General features: G+C 43.8%; 1 protein-coding gene across 1 annotated transcript; it reads right to left on the bottom strand.

Annotated features, from left to right (window-relative positions):
* Nucleotides 1-2911: 2911 nt before the first annotated feature.
* LOC147436970 (vesicle-associated membrane protein 727-like) lies at nucleotides 2912-15904 on the bottom strand. Its single transcript, XM_086486364.1, has 5 exons — nucleotides 15636-15904; nucleotides 15017-15197; nucleotides 14808-14928; nucleotides 3417-3479; nucleotides 2912-3334 (listed from the first exon to the last, which is right to left on the bottom strand). The coding sequence occupies exons 1-5, from the start codon at nucleotides 15823-15825 to the stop codon at nucleotides 3188-3190; spliced, it is 702 nt and encodes a 233-aa protein (XP_086342490.1). The 5' UTR covers nucleotides 15826-15904; the 3' UTR covers nucleotides 2912-3187.
* Between the last annotated feature and the right edge of the window lie 1532 nt (nucleotides 15905-17436).

Here is a 17436-nt window from a genome sequence, read left to right as displayed (position 1 = left end):
CAATCTCTCAATGTTTCTCCTTGTTTTTGTTTGAAGCTGTAGATTTGTGCTACGGTGCTATGTTTGATTCCCATTTTCAAGCAAGCGGCAACAAATCTCATAGTCAAAGTCGGTAGATTAGTTAATATTGATCCATAAGGTATGATTTGGAGCCAAGTCAAAGCCTTGCCCTCCAAAGTCATCCCAAACCCCTCAAATTGTAGATGGAAGTTTGTTATATATTCAACTCTCAGAACCTGTCTGAAGCTTGCGAAGCGGTTATACACATCTCCTGACCTACTGTATTTTTTGATCCAATTTTTAAAATCATTTGGCATGACTGTACGATGATGTTTTGCACCCGCTCTCTTGGCTGGTGTTTCTCCAGTTAAGCCTTCAAACCAATAGCTTGGTAGGCGTGACTCGTGTGGACCTCCTCTTGTCCTTGTGTCACTGGTTCTTCCCTTGTTAAAGGTGGTTTCTACATCTCTATCCCCATTTCCATAATTGAGGTGACTATTCTAGGCTGTACGTCCCCACTCGTTAGCCATGCTACAGAATACTCCCTTGTTTGGCACCAAATTCTGTTCTGTTTCAAGTATGGTCCCCATAATAACTTCTCAGATTAAGTTTCCTGGTAGTTTGTCTATTCAATCTCCTTTGGAGTCATCATACCAAAATTATTGTTATAAAAATCCCTAAAGAGGTGAGCGAGAAGTTTTGCTAAACCCTTCTCCCTTATTTTGAAAATATACATGATTTTCAAGGGTGTCAATTGCCCTGGTTTGGCATAAGCAGTCCATATCAAATTTGTAACATTGTTGTATTTCCAATAATAGACTCCAAGCCTTGGGTTGTCGGTGGGTATACGCTTTAGAGGTTTGGTGTCTGTCAAATCATATCCTTCTGCTAGAATCAGAGTGTCAACTTCCAATACCCATTTGTCTACAGTGTCTGTGTTTTGTATTTTGAGGTATTGCACTCTATTTCGGTTCGGTCCATGTAGAAGGTATCTTGCTTGTTCACTCTAACTTCCTCTTCAAACTCAACGATATGGTCATCTACCCTTATGACATATTTCTCGTTAGGATCCAGATAAATCTGGACATCATGCTTGTTAGTCTTAGAAAAGGTCAAAATATGCTTGAACCTTAGTGAGGTCCCAGTCCCTAATTAGGTTAAAAAAAGACATCTTGAAACTTGAGTTGGAGTAAGTGTCTATCACTTCTTCTACTGTAGTCTCTAAAGGTCTCCCTTGGTTTACGTATACTCTACTCTCAATTTCTCAATTATAGCCTTGATTTGCAACAAAGCGTCTTGACCTTAGGTACATAAAGATTTGGGCTTCTCAATAAAAGGAATCCCTAGTTTCTTGTACCAATACCAACCCGTTTTAAATGTAGTAAATTCAATCTAGCAATTTTCAATGTAACAGACCACATAACCAAGTGGGTTGAGCCACAAGCCATCAAGAAGAACGATTCTAGAACCACTATTACAATCGTGTACAAATGCTTCTTCACTAGATACGAACTTCCTATTGAGCTTATGAGTGATTGCGGGTTGCATTTTCTCAATAAGGTGATAGAATATCAACTAGGTGAGTTCATGGTAATCCATAACAAATCTACACCCAAGAGTGAAACACAACCCATTTATACTCTCTCCACCTGCACCTCTTCAAGGTCTTACTTCTAGCAATGTTTAGTCTCGGTCCCACAGTAGAAGCCTCATACAAAATATATAGAGTGCATTCCCCAATTGTATATAAAAAATATACAACATGCTTGCAACAACTCAAATATCAATTCTCTCCTCCCCCTGCTCTTGAGGTGCTACAAACATTGATTGTTATTAGGCAAAATAACATATAGCCATAAGAGGCACAAAAGAAGCATGGCTCTCATTCACATCTCCAGTTTAAGATTATTCAATTTATCAACATACCATGTATAGAGTTCGATTTTATATCCACTATGTGAAGAAGTGCGATTACCAATAAGAAAATTATTTCTGTATACGCATATCCAAATGTTCGTCATGTAAGACATGAAAGTCAATATCACTCACATTCCCATCGTGATCTATCACGTGTCAACTTGCAAACTGAACAAAAGCACATTTTGTGTATTTCCTACAACATTCTGAGACTCATTGCCCAACGCCCACCTTCACAATCGTGACCTATATTTGAACAATATCATGTTCTTCCCACCTCCCCTTCTTAACCTTTAGCATGAGCTTTTAGCAATGCTCTATATGTATTCAACTGAAACTATCATTCAATAGAAGGTCTCTCCATCAGTGCCAAAATATACCCTTCTTAACTATCCAAAGATTGATGAAAGGGCTCTCTGCATCCACAATTGGGCCACCAAGGTTCCTTCTATAATCCACACAACTTGTACAAGGTCAGAATTCACCTCTGCATTTAATCATAACACAATATACTTCAACTCTCAACCATCACATGGATCAATTCTCAGCCTGAATATAGCTGAGAAGACTATCAGAGGCCTATAAACAGGGATACTCAAAGCATTAGCAAAAGCCAGAGAAAAGCTTTCAGTCTTATACACAGAAGACACCATCTATTGAATACTTTAAAGCATTAGAAAAGTCAGGGAGAAGCTTTCAATTGTACACGGATATCTCACACACAACATAAGTATGTTCTATATTCAAGCCAGTGGCCGTCGTACCAATACATTATCTCAGACTTTCAAAGCTTGACGAATCAGGCACAGCATTCGGCTCTGTTCATATGGACACTCCCTAAACATTTCCCACTTAGGCAAAAGGCAAATGAAAATGATACACAAATCAATTGCTTATCAGTACAAGGGTTTTGTAAACACACTAAGCATCTGTTCACGTAGCCTAAGGTAGGCTCCCCGTATATTGCTGCTCACAGACATCGACTGTGTGTAAATTACGGAAAAAAAAAACCACCTGAATGAGCTTTGTTCTTATTTGATCTAATTTGGCAAGTACACTGTTACACAAAAGTGATGAACCTTCATGGGCTATTTCAGTAAAGACGAGCCTTAACTCGATGTCCCCAATCATGTTTCGCTTTCTCACAAAAGCATACACAATCCCCTAGCCTAAAGCTCTATAGCCACAATGTTCGTAAATATATGTACAGCTTGATAGGGGAAATCCAGGTAAAAGCATCTGATATATAACTAATATAGGCATTCACTATTTATTTACACTTAAGACCATGGCAGACAGAAAGCCATATTATCAGTATAAAAATGAATGTTATGCCAAACATTGCCAGCTTGATTTTGACACTCTGCAACCACATTTTCCTGCGTAACTGCCTGCCTTGACGCTGAAAACTGTCTGCCTGCTCATTAGAGTGGCGATTAATCAGCCTCAAAAACAATTGAAGATAAAAATTGGAAATATTTGGACTCTCAAAAGCAGACCTGGAATCGAAGGTTCTCGGTTTTGTCTACTAGAAGCTCGATTTTTTCACCACGATCCAGAAGCTGTAAAAGACAAGGGAGAGAAAAGTTAACCCACAGCTGTCTATGCTTTGCCCCTTATCTCCATAACTGAACCTGCAAGAAATTTTTGGACAAAAAGTGAACAGTTAAAAAACCCTTGAGCTGCAATTTTGGTATCAATGGCTACTCCAATCCAGGCAGTCACCACTGAAGGACCTTTCCCTCTTGACAACAAGGAGTTACACCATGCCCTGATTAACCATCCCAAAAAGGTGAGATTTTGGGAGGAGTATGTCTCGTCAATTTTGAAAAAATAGGGAGGAGAAGAATCTCTCCGAGTCTCGAGATGCTTGGATCTCTCTCTGTCACAGTGTGTGAGAGGCTCTTCGCCTCCACGATTTTCTCTCTCTCGATCTCTCTCTCTCTCTTCGCACGTCCTCGGGATTAGGTGGAGACTCGACTCTCTGTCAGCGTGTCGCCATGCGTAGAGTTGCCAATTGCAGGCCTTCTTGCCTCCCCCAAATTGTGTGCTCTTTCTACTTCACAGCCAACTTCCATGCGTTACACGAGCCATGAGCTCAATTGCTCTGTCTGTTCTACATTCATTGCTTCCATACCTGCGGTCCCAGGGTGCTTTGCCTTAGCAATCAGTTGTCCCATGGATAAGCTAACCTGCAAAGCATGCTTTAGAAGCCACAGGAAGAAAGCCGACACTCGTTTCCTACAGTTGGCCGAGAGAGAGAGAGAGAGAGAGAGAGAGAGAGAGAGAGAGAGAGGACACAAAGGGGGTGGGCTTGTCTCTCACGATGAGGTTGTTAGAGGAGAGTTGAACATGGAGCTCTGTGCTGGCGAGCTCTCTCTCTCTCTCTCTCTCTCTCTCTCTCTCTCTCTCTCTCTCTCTCTCTCTCTCTCATGTGACCACCAACGCCTGTGAAGAGCCGCAGAGGCAAGAGGGGCATGAAGGCAGAGATGGTTGCGCGCAGACTGAGGCAGGAAGCGCCTTTGGAATGTGGGTGGGATCAGGGCAGGGGAGGGGAGGGGAGGGCAGGGGTATATTCGGAACTAATAGGATTTCTTTTAAGTGTTACCAGTAAGAAGAGAGCGAAGGGGGCTGATAAAGAAGGAAGAGATGGAGAGTTTTTTATTTAGTGCACCAAACAGCGTTTGAACGTAGCCTGGAGTATGTAAACATCATCTATCCAACCTCGATCAGCGGGATACATGGAGAATGAGATTTGCGCATATGTGCACCTTTTGCATGTACCTTAAATGAGAATAGCCACTTGGGGCAAACGCCTTGAGAGACCTACATAAACGAAAAGCATCAGCAGCCAAATAGTACTGATAGCACATGAGGATGGGAGGGCCGCCTATGGTGCAAAATAATGCAGGCAGAGTGCTGATGAAGAGCAAATCCTGATAGACAAGTGCTCCTGGGCTGCCCATCCACTAAAATGACAAGTAAAACTCCCGTATTAACCACCAGAGCACCTCATCACAGCTATCCCCTTCTTATACATAGTTAAACATTGGAGTAGAGTAGATTATCTCAGTGGCCATTGATTTTTTACCTTCTTTACCAACTCAGAAATTCCTGGCCCTTATGTCACGTGCAGATCTAACCGTATGTGCATGTGGACAAGCTGTAACTCCTACATTAGGGTTTAGGACAGCCTAGGAAGCGTTCTCGCATCATTGTGAGCCTCTACGCAAGACCTGCATGCCTAGACACTTTTGAGAAGTTCCATAACCTCTGATTGCACATGAGCACAGCTAGTATCTGCTAGGTGTAGAGGGAGTCCCACACAGTAGCATTAGTACCTGGCCTAGCTAGGTCACCGCATACGAAGCACCTCTTATTATGAGTTCAACTTATTAACAAGTGACAAGTTGGTGGATGTCAAATTGCCGTGCTCCACCCAGGATTATTTTCCTATAAAGGTGACTCCACGGTTAACATTTCAACCATCAGAACACAATACCAGAAGGACCCTATGGACAGCCGCCCATCAGTGCCCATCAGTGCCCCAGTTATCTGGCATTTTTTCCATGAAGCAGATCCAACCAGTGTTTTTGCATCAGCGTTTTCAGCAAAGTACCAGATCAACCTAGCGAAGTCAGCTCTCAGCCCTAGCACCCCAGATCAGCCAGCGTTTTCAGTCTTCAACCCATCCTCGACATCATCCATAGCTGATCAGCCCATAGTATCATCGAGTTCGCAGATTCAGAGATGTGTAGGGGGCCGTAGGGAGGGGGGGGGGGGGTCTCAACCAACCCTCTCAAGAACCCTCACACCGTTGCCGATGTGGTATTTGCTTTAGATTGCGTAAATGGAGTGTACACACATGCAATACCTCAAGTGCAGACTCTACTCACTTGAATGGTGAATGTCTGCACGGTAACTCCTCAACACGAGGCACCTCCGGAACTGATTTTCATCCACTTTTGGATGTGGGATTGAGGATCGCCACCAAGGTGTAGATCTGAGGCTGATTCACGCTCCTGATGTGAGAGGAATGAAGGGCTGAAGAGGCAGATCTCAAGGATGCCCATGATGGACAGCAATGGGAGCACTCGATGCCGGCGAGCGAATGGCCGAGGAGAGGGTTGATGTGTCACGAGAGACGGACACCACGCGCCAATGGAAAAAGAACAAATTGAACAACTTTAAGCACTTCAAATAACAACTGAACTGAAAGAGATAGAGAGTGCACGACACACGAGACAAGGAGTGGCGGTATTCCACCCCAAGAGAGAGCACTCGCCCCAAACATTGGCACCCCTTTCGGTATTTCTTTATATTGCTTCAACTGAGTACAACTCACATGGCTCTGCTCTGCATCTCTCACTTGTAGACTACCAGAGTGCGAGCTCATGGGTCATATTTAAAGGCCCTTGGCCACTTAGAGCAGTTTACATGAAAAGCAATCAAACTCAAAAGCTTCCGGTCCAAAAAGCAACCAACGCGTTTTGTGGAAATCCGTACGGTTGCCACATGGCACTGTCAGTGGAAATTACGGGATTCCGTACATTTGCTGCCACATCATCATTCTCCACGTTGTGTGTGTGGGGGGAGGTCCCGCTTTATTTAACCTCTTTAGGTCACTTGGGCCCCATCGGACGGGGTCCCATAAGTTGGTGGGAACTTCTGATTCTTCTTCTTCTGCTACTTCTTCACTTAGGGTTTAGGCCCCTCGGTCGGGATTTGCAGGTTGGCTCCATTCTTCAGTGGCTTGACACGTCAGCAGTTTGTGACATCCCCCAGTTTGTGACATCCCCTCTTCTTGAAAGAAATTAATCGTCCGCGATTACAGCATATCTACAAAACAACTCAAGTTAGCCAAAAAAAATCCAGGGTCATTCCGACAAACATTCCGAGGGACAATCAATTTTCTCATTCCAAATCATAGCTCTTGATTTCCTTGGTTGTTGGCTTCCCACAAGAATCTTGTCCAATAAGGAGTCTCATTCCAGATTGGAGCTCTTGATTTCCTGGGTCTTGGCTTCCCAGAAGAATCTCATCCAATAAGGAATATTCAATGGTTGGCACATCACAATGCAACACAAATGCTCACATATGCATGTTACAAGACACAACGAACGTCGTTGCTGAGCACTCCCCTGAGTCAAACGATCTGCGGTATGAAGCTACTCGAAGGTTCAAGCATACAACCAAACGCTCCACAGACATCCTGAATGTGTGGCTTGGTAGCTATAGACTTCCACCACTGCATGGCACTGACTCTGGAAAAAACAACCGCTTGAGAAATCCTTGATCCTACTCTTGTAAGTGATCTTTATGGCTTATGCCTTGTAAGACAAAGCGATGAAGACGGGATCGAGCAAGAGTGGCAAGTAAGTCCGAGGTCGAGGCATGAAGATTCTTTAATAAAACTTCCAGGAAACTTTGGAAGCGCCGCTATGTTTGCTCTTTGATAGGACCGGTATGCTTTCAGAAAAGCACATGCCTGAAGCTTTGATACCATTGTCACGAGAGACGGACACCACGTGCCAACGGAAAAAGAACAGACTGAACAACTTTCAACACTTCAAATAACAACTGAACTGAAAGTATCACAACCTGCTGACGTGTCAAAGCCCTGAAGAATGGGGCCAACCTACAGATGCCGACCGAGGGGCCTAAACCCTAAGAAGAACAAGTAACAGAAGAAGAAGTCCTACCAACTTATGGGGACCCCATCCGATGGGGCCCCAAGTGACATAAAGGATTCAAATGAAGTTTGACCCTCACACACACACAAGACTTGCGCAAAGTGATGACGTGGCAGATTTTCGAAAATTACGATGACAGTGCTGACATGGCAAGCTATACGGATTTTCGCGTTTTGCGATGATTGCTGACGTGGGCAGTTGTACGGAACTCCGTGATTTACACTGGCAGCTTTTTGGCATTGCTTTTGGACCAAAAGCTTTGTCTAAAGGCTTTTCATGTAAACTGCTTTTCATAGGCCAAAGGCCTTTAAATATGTGCTAAGGGCTCATTCTCTGGCATGCTTCCTGGAGAAGGTGCACAGTCTGGAGTACCGACTTGTACTGTGTTGATGCAATATAAAGAAATACCAACAGGGCCGCCAAAGTTTGGGGCCAATACTCTCTGGGGTGGAATTCCCCACTCAGTCACGTCTCTCTCTCTCTCTCTCTCTCTCTCTCTCTCTCTCTCTCTCTCTCTCTCTCTCTCTCTCTCTCTCTCTCTTCAGTTGTTATGGAAGTGCTAAAAGTCTGTTCAATCTGTTCTTTTCTATAGGCACGTGGTGTCCGTCTTGTGACAGAAAGAGATAGAGAGTGCACAACACACGAGATTGGGAGTAACAATGTTCCACCCCAAGAGAGAGCACTGGCCCCAAACATTTGCGCCCCTTTCAATATTTCTTTATATTGCTTCAATTGAGTACAACTCCCATGGCTCTGCTCTGCATCTCCCACGGGTAGACTGCCACAGTGTGAGCTCATGAGTCATATTTAAAGGCCCTTGGCCTCTAAAAGCAGTTTACATGAGAAGCAATCAAACTCAAAAGCTTCTTGTCCAAAACGCAACCAGCGCGTTTTGTGGAAATCCATACGGCTGCCACGTGGCACTGTCAGCGAAAATTGCGAGACTGCCCGTACAGGCCGCCACGTCAACATGTAAGCGCAAATTGCAAGATTCCGTACATCTGCTGCCACGTCATCATTCTCCACACTATGTGTGTGTTGGGGGGGGGAGGTCCCGCTTTATTTAATCTCTTTAGGCACTTGGGCCCCATCGGACGGGGTTCTATAAGTTGGTGGGAACTTCTTATGCTACCTCTTCACTTAGGGTTTAGGCCCCTCGGCCAGGATCTGCAGGTTGGCTCCATTTTTCAATGGCTTGACACATCAACAGTTTGTGACACGATGGGCTGCCAAAGTACCACAACGGGGATGGCTAGCGACTGCAGACCCAAGCCGATCCAAGAAGGGAATAATATTGGTTCACAAAGGTACAACTCTCGAGGGTCATCTTCTCCGAGACTTTGCGTCCAAATGCTCTCTAAGAATGAGGGCCCAAGGGTCCTTATAAAAAGTACAAGGGATGCCCAAAAGCAATTGCTCTAAAAGCACTGATGTCCAAAAGCATCTACTACCAAAAGCTTGCCCCAAGAGCTGCCAAAAACAGCCAACACAAATCGCAAAAATCCATACAACACTGCCGTGTGGCATGTCAACAACGCGCTGAAATCTGCTCCACCCCTCAAGCTGTCACAAAACGGGAGCGTACACGAGCACTTCGAAAATCTGAAAATTATAATACTTTGCAAACATGAGAGAAGGGAGAAGATCGACACAGTATTGGGGACTAGAAGATGGGCTGGTCCCCCCCCCCCCATTAAGAGTATTCTTTTATTCAGGGAGAATTCGTATACAAGCACGAGAACCCGAGGAAACCCCTCCGTTCTGTAATCTTAGACCCGAAGGTCGTGCTTTCCCGTAAAGGGCTTGGGCACAAGGCCGTTCCTTCCCGTAAGGGACTTAGGCACAAAGCCGTACTTTCCCGTAAGGGACTTAGGCATGAAACCGTACTTTCCCGTAAGGGACTTAGGCGTGAAGCCGTACTTCCCGTGAAGGGCCCTCGTAAGTTATTACCACTAGCAGTGTTCTCGTGACGCCTACTAGCATCTCTTCCTTGCAGAGGCCATCCTTGCAAGCATCTAGGATTCCTCGCAAAATCTTAGGCATATAAAATTCTAGCCATACCATTCTGTGAACATAAGTTCAAACTTGGCACACTTAAAGGTGAACCCGCTTTGGATCTCAAGGATGTTCTCCCATATGTGGTTAAGGTAATTCTTACCATTTTAAAATGGTTGGCAAATTTTACTCTTACGAACATAATAGTTCGAATTTATTCCAGCAGCGTGTAAATGCTACTTGACCTGCTCATGGAGAAACATATACCGCAACCAAAAGTTGCTACTGTAATAATAAAAGCACATAGCGTACTCAATAATCAACGACCATCAGAAAACCTCTTCTCTGTAGAGAATCCTTCTACCGAACACATCTAATTCTCGTGTCGGAATATCCTTGCGCATAAAAAGGCGCTCAAGAGAGTATAACAAACTCTCGTCCAGTTCCTTGGCATAGGTCTGCATCTTCGTGTGTTATCCATGTACCCAAAGGTGTACATAATTCTTAAGCTGTGTTAGAGTTTTGGTGAACCTGGGAAATTACCTTCCCTTCGTAAGATCCTTAGAGCGAAGACGCTCAGCTTGACGATCCCTTGGCTCGATCTTAGAGCAAAACCCGCTCATTAAATAACTAGGATTTCAATCCTTGGATTCCTCGAGCACAGGCCGTAGTCGTCGCTTGTTCCTTCTCTCATAAAGAGAGTGTTCATTCATTTGTGCGAAAAGCACTACCATGTCCTCCCTGACCGGGTAGGGGGTGTGGGCTTAAAGAGTATTCAAGCTTAATGAAAGCTTTTCTTTGCTTGGAATCTCGGAATGGTTCCTTCCTTTCTGCCGTCCTACTCAGGGCATGGCATCCCTGCAACGCTTTTCCGGCTCTGTTTCCAGAGTCCTGTTCCTGCAGAGTAACTCCGCTTTCTTGGACACGAAGTCCTTTCCTTAGGAATTTCAACTTCCGGATCACATCTTGAGAGTCTACCTCTCTTCAATCCGTGGATCTAGTTCCCGAACTTGGGTACGAAACCCTTGGGCTGATCTGGCTCTAGTTCCTCAGAGCACTTTTATCCTGCAGAGGCTCATGCCTTCCTCTGCTCCTACTCCCTCACGAAGAGGAAGTACACCTGCAATCAAATACTTAGAGATCATAACATAAAAATCGTACCTTCAAAGTCACGACGCTCGTAACGCAACTCGGTTCTCGAAAAAGCATTTCCCCGGAAGAGATCTCTGCATAGAAAATCCTCTCTTCCAATCCTACACACAAAAGAGGTGTGTTCTCGGGTTCCTTCTCGTTAATCAGCCCCGTCTACGACATTTATGGGCTGAAAACAGAGAAAAACAGCAGCTTGTTGTGATGAAAACACGCTCCGTAGGCACTTCTTCGCGAGGGAACTCGCGCACTGAGTCTTGACGACATCTGGTACACTGGGGGCAGCCATGGGCATCACCGGCAACGTCTTCTTTACGGCTGAAATCTGCTGCAGCATCTCTTCCTTGCAAAGATTGGTCTTCCCTTCCCGGGTAGGGAGTGTTGGTTTGTAAGGTACTTAAGCTTGATAAAAGTTGTTCTTTGCTTGAAAGCTCAGAATGGTTCCTTCATAATTTCCTACCCGCACTAGCAGGCAATTTGTTGGAGAACTACCGGATACCAGATCAATCATGGGCCTTCCGGGATGGTTAAGCAAAGCAGTTCATCGTATAAAACAATGTTCTGACTCAACACTCGAGAGTGATTGTCCTGGTTAGACACGTGCATATGTCGTGCATAAAAGCAATACGCATTTTATGAGTTCCTCAAAGATTTAACTTTGATCAAAGATATGCCCTCTCACTTAAAGTTTGAGGGTCAAAAATTCACGAGTTAGATTGAGTTCTGTTACTCCAAACTTTCTCCGGATAGCAATGTATCCTTCGAGAGAGGTAACAAAAATTCTGTTTCTGTGTTCCATGGTTCTCGTCCCACTGCGGGGATTGTATTTTATGTACATCAAGGTGTACACTTTCAGCTTTTATTGCTGACTCCACCATCTGCTGCAAAGTATCTTGCAAATGGGTTTACAAAATTCGGGCAAAAGTCCTTCGTTAAATTTGTTCATCTTTCCTTCCTCAGAGAGGATCAAGAATGGACCTACCTTGGTAAGAGTGAACCACTACTTGCTTTGACTCGCTCGTGTTCCTATTGGGCAAACCAATCCCAATCTTCTTGAATGCCCTCCTCAAAGCGTAGAGGAAAAAAAAAAATTGTCGGAGAATTCAGCCTGAATTGTTGTTGTAAGTTCCTTGCAGAGCTTTGGTATACCACCAAGTACTTGCAATCCCCTGGAGGTGTTTGGTCACATGCCTCACCTTCGACACTTCTCAGAAATTGCCGTTTGCAAAGGCAACTTCAAACTGTCGAATAAACGCAGTAGCTTTCAGGACATCTTCCCTTCCGTCAAAAGTATCAAGCTTGACTGGAGTGTTCCTAGGTCTAGAGACCTTCTTCATATCCTTCCCGAAATGACGGGATTTCTTGGCTATGGTTCTCGATTGATGTTCATGGATATCTTCTGGGTTCTGAAGTATCTTGAGCATTCCGCTTCTCAGATTCTCTAGTTTCTTGAGCATCATGCTCTTGTCGCCTTCTCAGAGAATCCCAAGTCTTGTGTCGCCTTCTTGCAGAGAGAAAAAAAAAATTCCAACTCTGCGAGATTTTCCTGCAGGACTTAGGTTTCCGCCTGCTTACTTCTCTCTTGGCTTGTCATGGCTTCTTCCCGTATCTTCCCAGAGTCGTCCTCCTTTACAGAGAAAGAGAGGAGACCATGCTCTGATACCACTGTCACAAAACGGGAGCGTACACGAGCACTTCGAAAATCTGAAAATTATAATACTTTGCAAACATGAGAGAAGGGAGAAGATCGACACAGTATTGGGGACCAAAAGATGGGCTGGTCCCCCCCCCCCCCCCCCCCCCGTTAAGAGTATTCTTTTATTCAGGGAGAATTCGTATACAAGCACGAGAACCCGAGGAAACCCCTCCGTTCTGTAATCTTAGACCCGAAGGTCGTGCTTTCCCGTAAAGTGCTTGGGCACAAGGCCGTTCCTTCCCGTAAGGGACTTAGGCACAAAGCCGTACTTTCCCGTAAGGGACTTAGGCACAAAGCCGTACTTCCCGTGAAGGGCCCTCCCGTAAGACGGGAGATTCCTGCAAAACAAACCACACAAACACGCGACAACAATTCGTATGGCGAATCCACAATAGATACCTGTCGCTCTTGCGCGGGAAAAGCGACTTCCGTGCTTCGTAGTCTCGCGATCTCTTGCGGCAGAGTCTTCTCTTGCTAATGTTGGCACCTCCCGTGAGTGAGGGCATGTGGTGCTTTTATAGCTCCCTGGCCACGGCACGAATAACTGCTCGCGTAGAGATCGCGGCCGTTTTTTTTTTTTATTTAATTTAAAAACCCGAAATAGGGAGAGAGAATTCGCTGGCTGGTTTTGTTGCTTTATCTTCTAAGTGGCTGCCCACTTATTAAGTGGGCGGCCGGCATATTTTAAAATTGGTCTGAACCTGCCCAAACACTCAATAAAACCTTATAAGTTAAAACCAATGCATTTAACACTTCCCAGGAGTCCCTGGATGCAACCACATGCACGAATGCAATGCAAACATAGATTCCTCGCGGGAAAGCGTCTGCCTTCCCGCGATTGTTCCTGCTTTTCGTAAAAAGCTTCATTGAACCCATCTTTATTCTTGTGCTTGCGTTCTTACGCGTATTTTCTTACTCAGTTCGGATTTCCTCCTTAGACCCTTAGTGTGTCCCCTTACCGATGAACCTGTCACCCATCTTGTGACTCCTCAGGGACCACCATTACCTGGTCTTCTCCCACCGAACTAACAGGCCAACTCCTTCACGGTGCTTCTTGTCACCCATCATATGACACACCAGAGTTGTCTGTTTCCTGATGGTTTTTCTTACAGATCTGTGATTCCTTAACTTATTAGTTAACTTGTGCACATTTCTTATTAAAGTCCTAATTCTAGAAAATAGAAATTAGAAACAAAATAGTCAAATTAGTTTCACAAGCGCTTGACTTTTTAGGTTTTAGGCCCCTCGGCCTGCAATTCTTCTTGTCTTCTTGGCCTCGTCCTCTCAGGTCGAGCATGCCACGTCACCAACTTGTGACATGTACTTCCTTCATCTACCAAGAGAGAAGAAGATTAGGTTGCCAAAGCAGGATTGAAGAAGCAAGTATTGTATCTAGCTACGATATTAACTTGGGCACTAGGCAAGAAGAGGATTGCTGGCTACCGAGCTCAGAAACTTCAAATGCTGATCGCTTGCAAAGCTCCAAATTCCACCACCAGTACTAGATCAAGTTGGAGCCAGCTAATTGTGGTGATATCACCGTCAGTGCCATATGCATATGACACATGAGAGTTTGATTGCTGCCAATCTTTGGGGCCAGTGCATCTTGGCGTGAAACTACGTCACATCTCTCTCTCTCTCTCTCTCTCTCTCTCTCTCTCTCTCTCTCTCTCTCTCTCTCTCTCTCTCTCTCTCTCTCCTCTCTCTCTCTCTCTCTCTCTCTCTCTCTCTCTCTCCAAGTTCAGTTCAGTTATTTGCAGATTTTGTTCGTGTGTTCCTATTGATTTCTCACTTGGAGTGTGCATGCCTCTAAAATCAGCCCCAACGGCATCCATCTTGATGATATTTTTGGGACGGTACCATATGATTGACCATCCGTAGGTCACATAGAGACAAAGGAAACGAGCATCACGCCCTTGAGCAAAAACAGGGGGAGTGCGGGAGCAGTGGGGGTTTGGGGGGGGGGGGGGGGGGGGGGGGGGGGGGTGTTGGGGTTGATTTGCAAGAGCTTGTCAAACATTAAAAAAATGCCTATTAAGCCGAAGCAGAGAATAACACCTTCAATTGAGTTGTTGTGCCTGAGACTATGTGTAAGTTCAGACCTATCTACTGCAAGACATGATCGGCTCCTAGAAACTAACCATTCCTGGCCTGGAGGGTAAAGTGAATTGAAAGAAACTACATGTTGTAGACTATTCAAAAAGTTCCCCCCATCAGAAGGAAGCCTAAAAATTTCAAAAAAAAAAGAGGCAGCTACAAGATCGCTCTAACGACAGCACATACTGCTTTTGACATTTTTCAGTTACAAGCAGAAATCTTTGTTTGTTAAATTGACAACCTATAAAGACACCACAAACCTTCTCTATGTTTTCGATCACAATGCCCCTCACATCAGAAAGAGTTGACTTTACTCGAGCAATCCTACTCAGGTCCTCAGGATGTTCAGAACAATATTGCATGTGCTCCTTCAACTTTGGCCTACAAAATCACAATAAAAAGCTGATTCAAATTACAAAAACAAATGAATGCAATACAATACACAAAGGAAAGCCAAAACATGAACTACCCAAATTCCTTGTCTAAACTGTACGCAATGTCGAACTTGTCTTCAAGTCCAAACTCTGTATCAAAATCATGGCTTGTCTGATCTCCTTCAAGATACTGTCTCTTGAAATCCTCCTTTATACGCTCAAGGAAAGCAAATGGTAATTCTCTACCAACGCTGTCATTTGCCACCACAAGAAAGACTGTGGCAACAAAACTTCAGCAGTGAATCATACGGAGCCTCAAAATGATTGTTCTGCAATTTCAAGTATTAATCTACGTATGGATTATCAAATACATTAACCTCCACTTCAAAAAAAACTCCAACATTTACACTTAGATTGATCCTCTAGACACAAAAAAAGGAATTCTTGTCTATCTCCTTTAAATAAAGCCTTAAGGTTGACAAGACAACAAGAGATGCAAACTATGTGCATGCAAGCAATAACGCTAACCCTCTTTTCAGAAGGTGAAGCCCTGAAAAGGCTTGGAAACAACATCAAAGATGCATACAGAATTCCAGACAAAGGTGCCCATTATAAAATGTTGAACTTAGTGTCACTCTACTTTGTCCAGTATAATGTGCATCGCATGCACAATTTGACACCATATTCTCTAAGATGAAAAGTATAGATGCATACCGAAGCCATCCTCGACAAGGTAGTTAAAAGAATGGCCATCGCAGGCGTAGGTCTGTCTGCTATTGTAAGAGGGTAGCTTCTCCAAGCATTGCACGGCAATGGTGCTGAAGTTTCCGGAGTAGGCGGTTTGCTCCGCTAGCACCACAGATCCTTTGGCTACAAAGCTGTAGATGAGCGAGTTAGTCCCCATCACCGCATCAGCGTCTGGCCTCCTTCTCGTATTCTTCTGCTCCACGGCAGCCTCCAAAAAATACTGGTCCAAAAGGAATGGTACGTTATGGGTTCGAATCTCCTAATGAAATATTATTCTAAATTCGACATGATAATACATATCCAAGAATATTGAGAATTTGAAAAGTTAATAGACGTGCATGGAAAAATCAATGGAAAGGAGGGTGCCAAATTCAAATCAAGGTTCCACTGCTTTGCAAAGAGTACACTAAAGGCTAGTGCCAATTCACGCCTTTCCCCTTCTTAAGAAATTGTACAATTTACATACCTGTCAATAAAGAGCCTCAAACAGCAGCTTGAGAGAGTCAATAGTTAGCACAATGACCTCTGTGAAATCAACATCTAAGCAATACTCAAGGTCAAAGGATATGACATAAATGAGTGATAAGGTGAGTAATCAAGCTTTTATGACCGCAACATATTTTTCACAAATAGATTACTAAAGCTCCCAAACTCTGTACCGGCCCTCTCATTAAAAAAATTACCAGATCATGCAAGATTTATGGGAGGGGATTATTTTCGTCAAAAAACAAATTTTTTAAGAGGGTTCTTACAAGACACCCATAGTGTAATTGTAGTTTGTGTATAGGGCTATTATTATTATTCTCTTGGAGTTGGAGGCATATGATATAGGTAACTTTTGATAAGTGACCATTCTTCCAAAAAAAACCCAATAAACACTTGTTGCAATGTTATGGGCATAAATTTAAAATAAAACCATCACTCCTTTTTTACTTCACCTCCACATATCCATAGTGTATACATATATTTAAGCTTGCGCTAAGGCTAGCAAAGTTTCCCCCCAAATTTGCAAGTTCACAAGCTCTACATCCGCTTTGGCCAATTGGAGGGTGCAACAGGATAGAGGCAATGTGCACACACACCCAAGGGGTGGAGAGATGGAGAGAGAGAGAGAGAGATACTACACAGGAGCTTAGTTGAACATATACCTCTTTATTGTTCATGTTTCTATCACTCAAGGGGGTGTATGCGTTTTGACTTTTCAATTGCAAACAATATATCAATAATAGCACCTTGATATCATTCTAGCCTCCTTAATGTTATGAACATCTCACACACAATTTTTTGCATGTAATGTGTTGAATCTGCATGTTTTGTTAAAAGATGTTGTGAAGTAATACCTCTCTCTCTCTCTCTCTCTCTCTCTCTCTCTCTCTCTCTCTTACAAACACACACACACACACATATTTGTGATGCTCATTTGAAGTTGACTAAGGATATTATCATTGAGGTGATTGTGATTCATGGGGCCTGTAACATTTAATGGTCTACTAACTTGTGCATAGCAGAAATAACATAGACATAGTGATCATTTCATTAAGAATAGATTCCTAATGAGCATAGCAAGAGTGCTTGGATGGAGAGAGTAACAAAAGCATAACACCTAGTTAGATAGGCATGAACAATACTTCAAAAAGGGAGAGAAATTAAGCTATTGACAACAGTTGAGGACCGGATTTACATGGAGCCGGTCCCCCCTCCAAAAGGCTTTGTATTATAGGTTTCCTTCATCAAGGGAGACATTTTACAATACAATACTTTGTGTTCC

The sequence above is a fragment of the Adiantum capillus-veneris genome, chromosome 17 (genome assembly GCF_014529385.1).
Source record: "Adiantum capillus-veneris isolate H3 chromosome 17, ASM1452938v2, whole genome shotgun sequence".
NCBI lineage: Eukaryota > Viridiplantae > Streptophyta > Polypodiopsida > Polypodiales > Pteridaceae > Adiantum > Adiantum capillus-veneris.
The sequence above is the reverse complement of the archived record's forward strand: the minus strand, read 5'-3'. Positions and strand labels throughout refer to the sequence as shown.

What these genes read in the sequence shown, in the direction of transcription:
- LOC147436970 (XM_086486364.1), bottom strand. Translation starts at nt 15,825, where the DNA reads ATGGGGACTAACTCGCTCATCTACAGCTTTGTAGCCAAAGGATCTGTG. An exon ending in AGTTTAGACAAGGAATTTGG is followed by an intron (nt 14,929 to 15,016) that starts GTAGTTCATGTT and finishes GTGATTTTGTAG; the next exon opens with GCCAAAGTTGAAGGAGCACA. An exon ending in CCGAGAACCTTCGATTCCAG is followed by an intron (nt 3,335 to 3,416) that starts GTCTGCTTTTGA and finishes TCTAATGAGCAG; the next exon opens with GCAGACAGTTTTCAGCGTCA.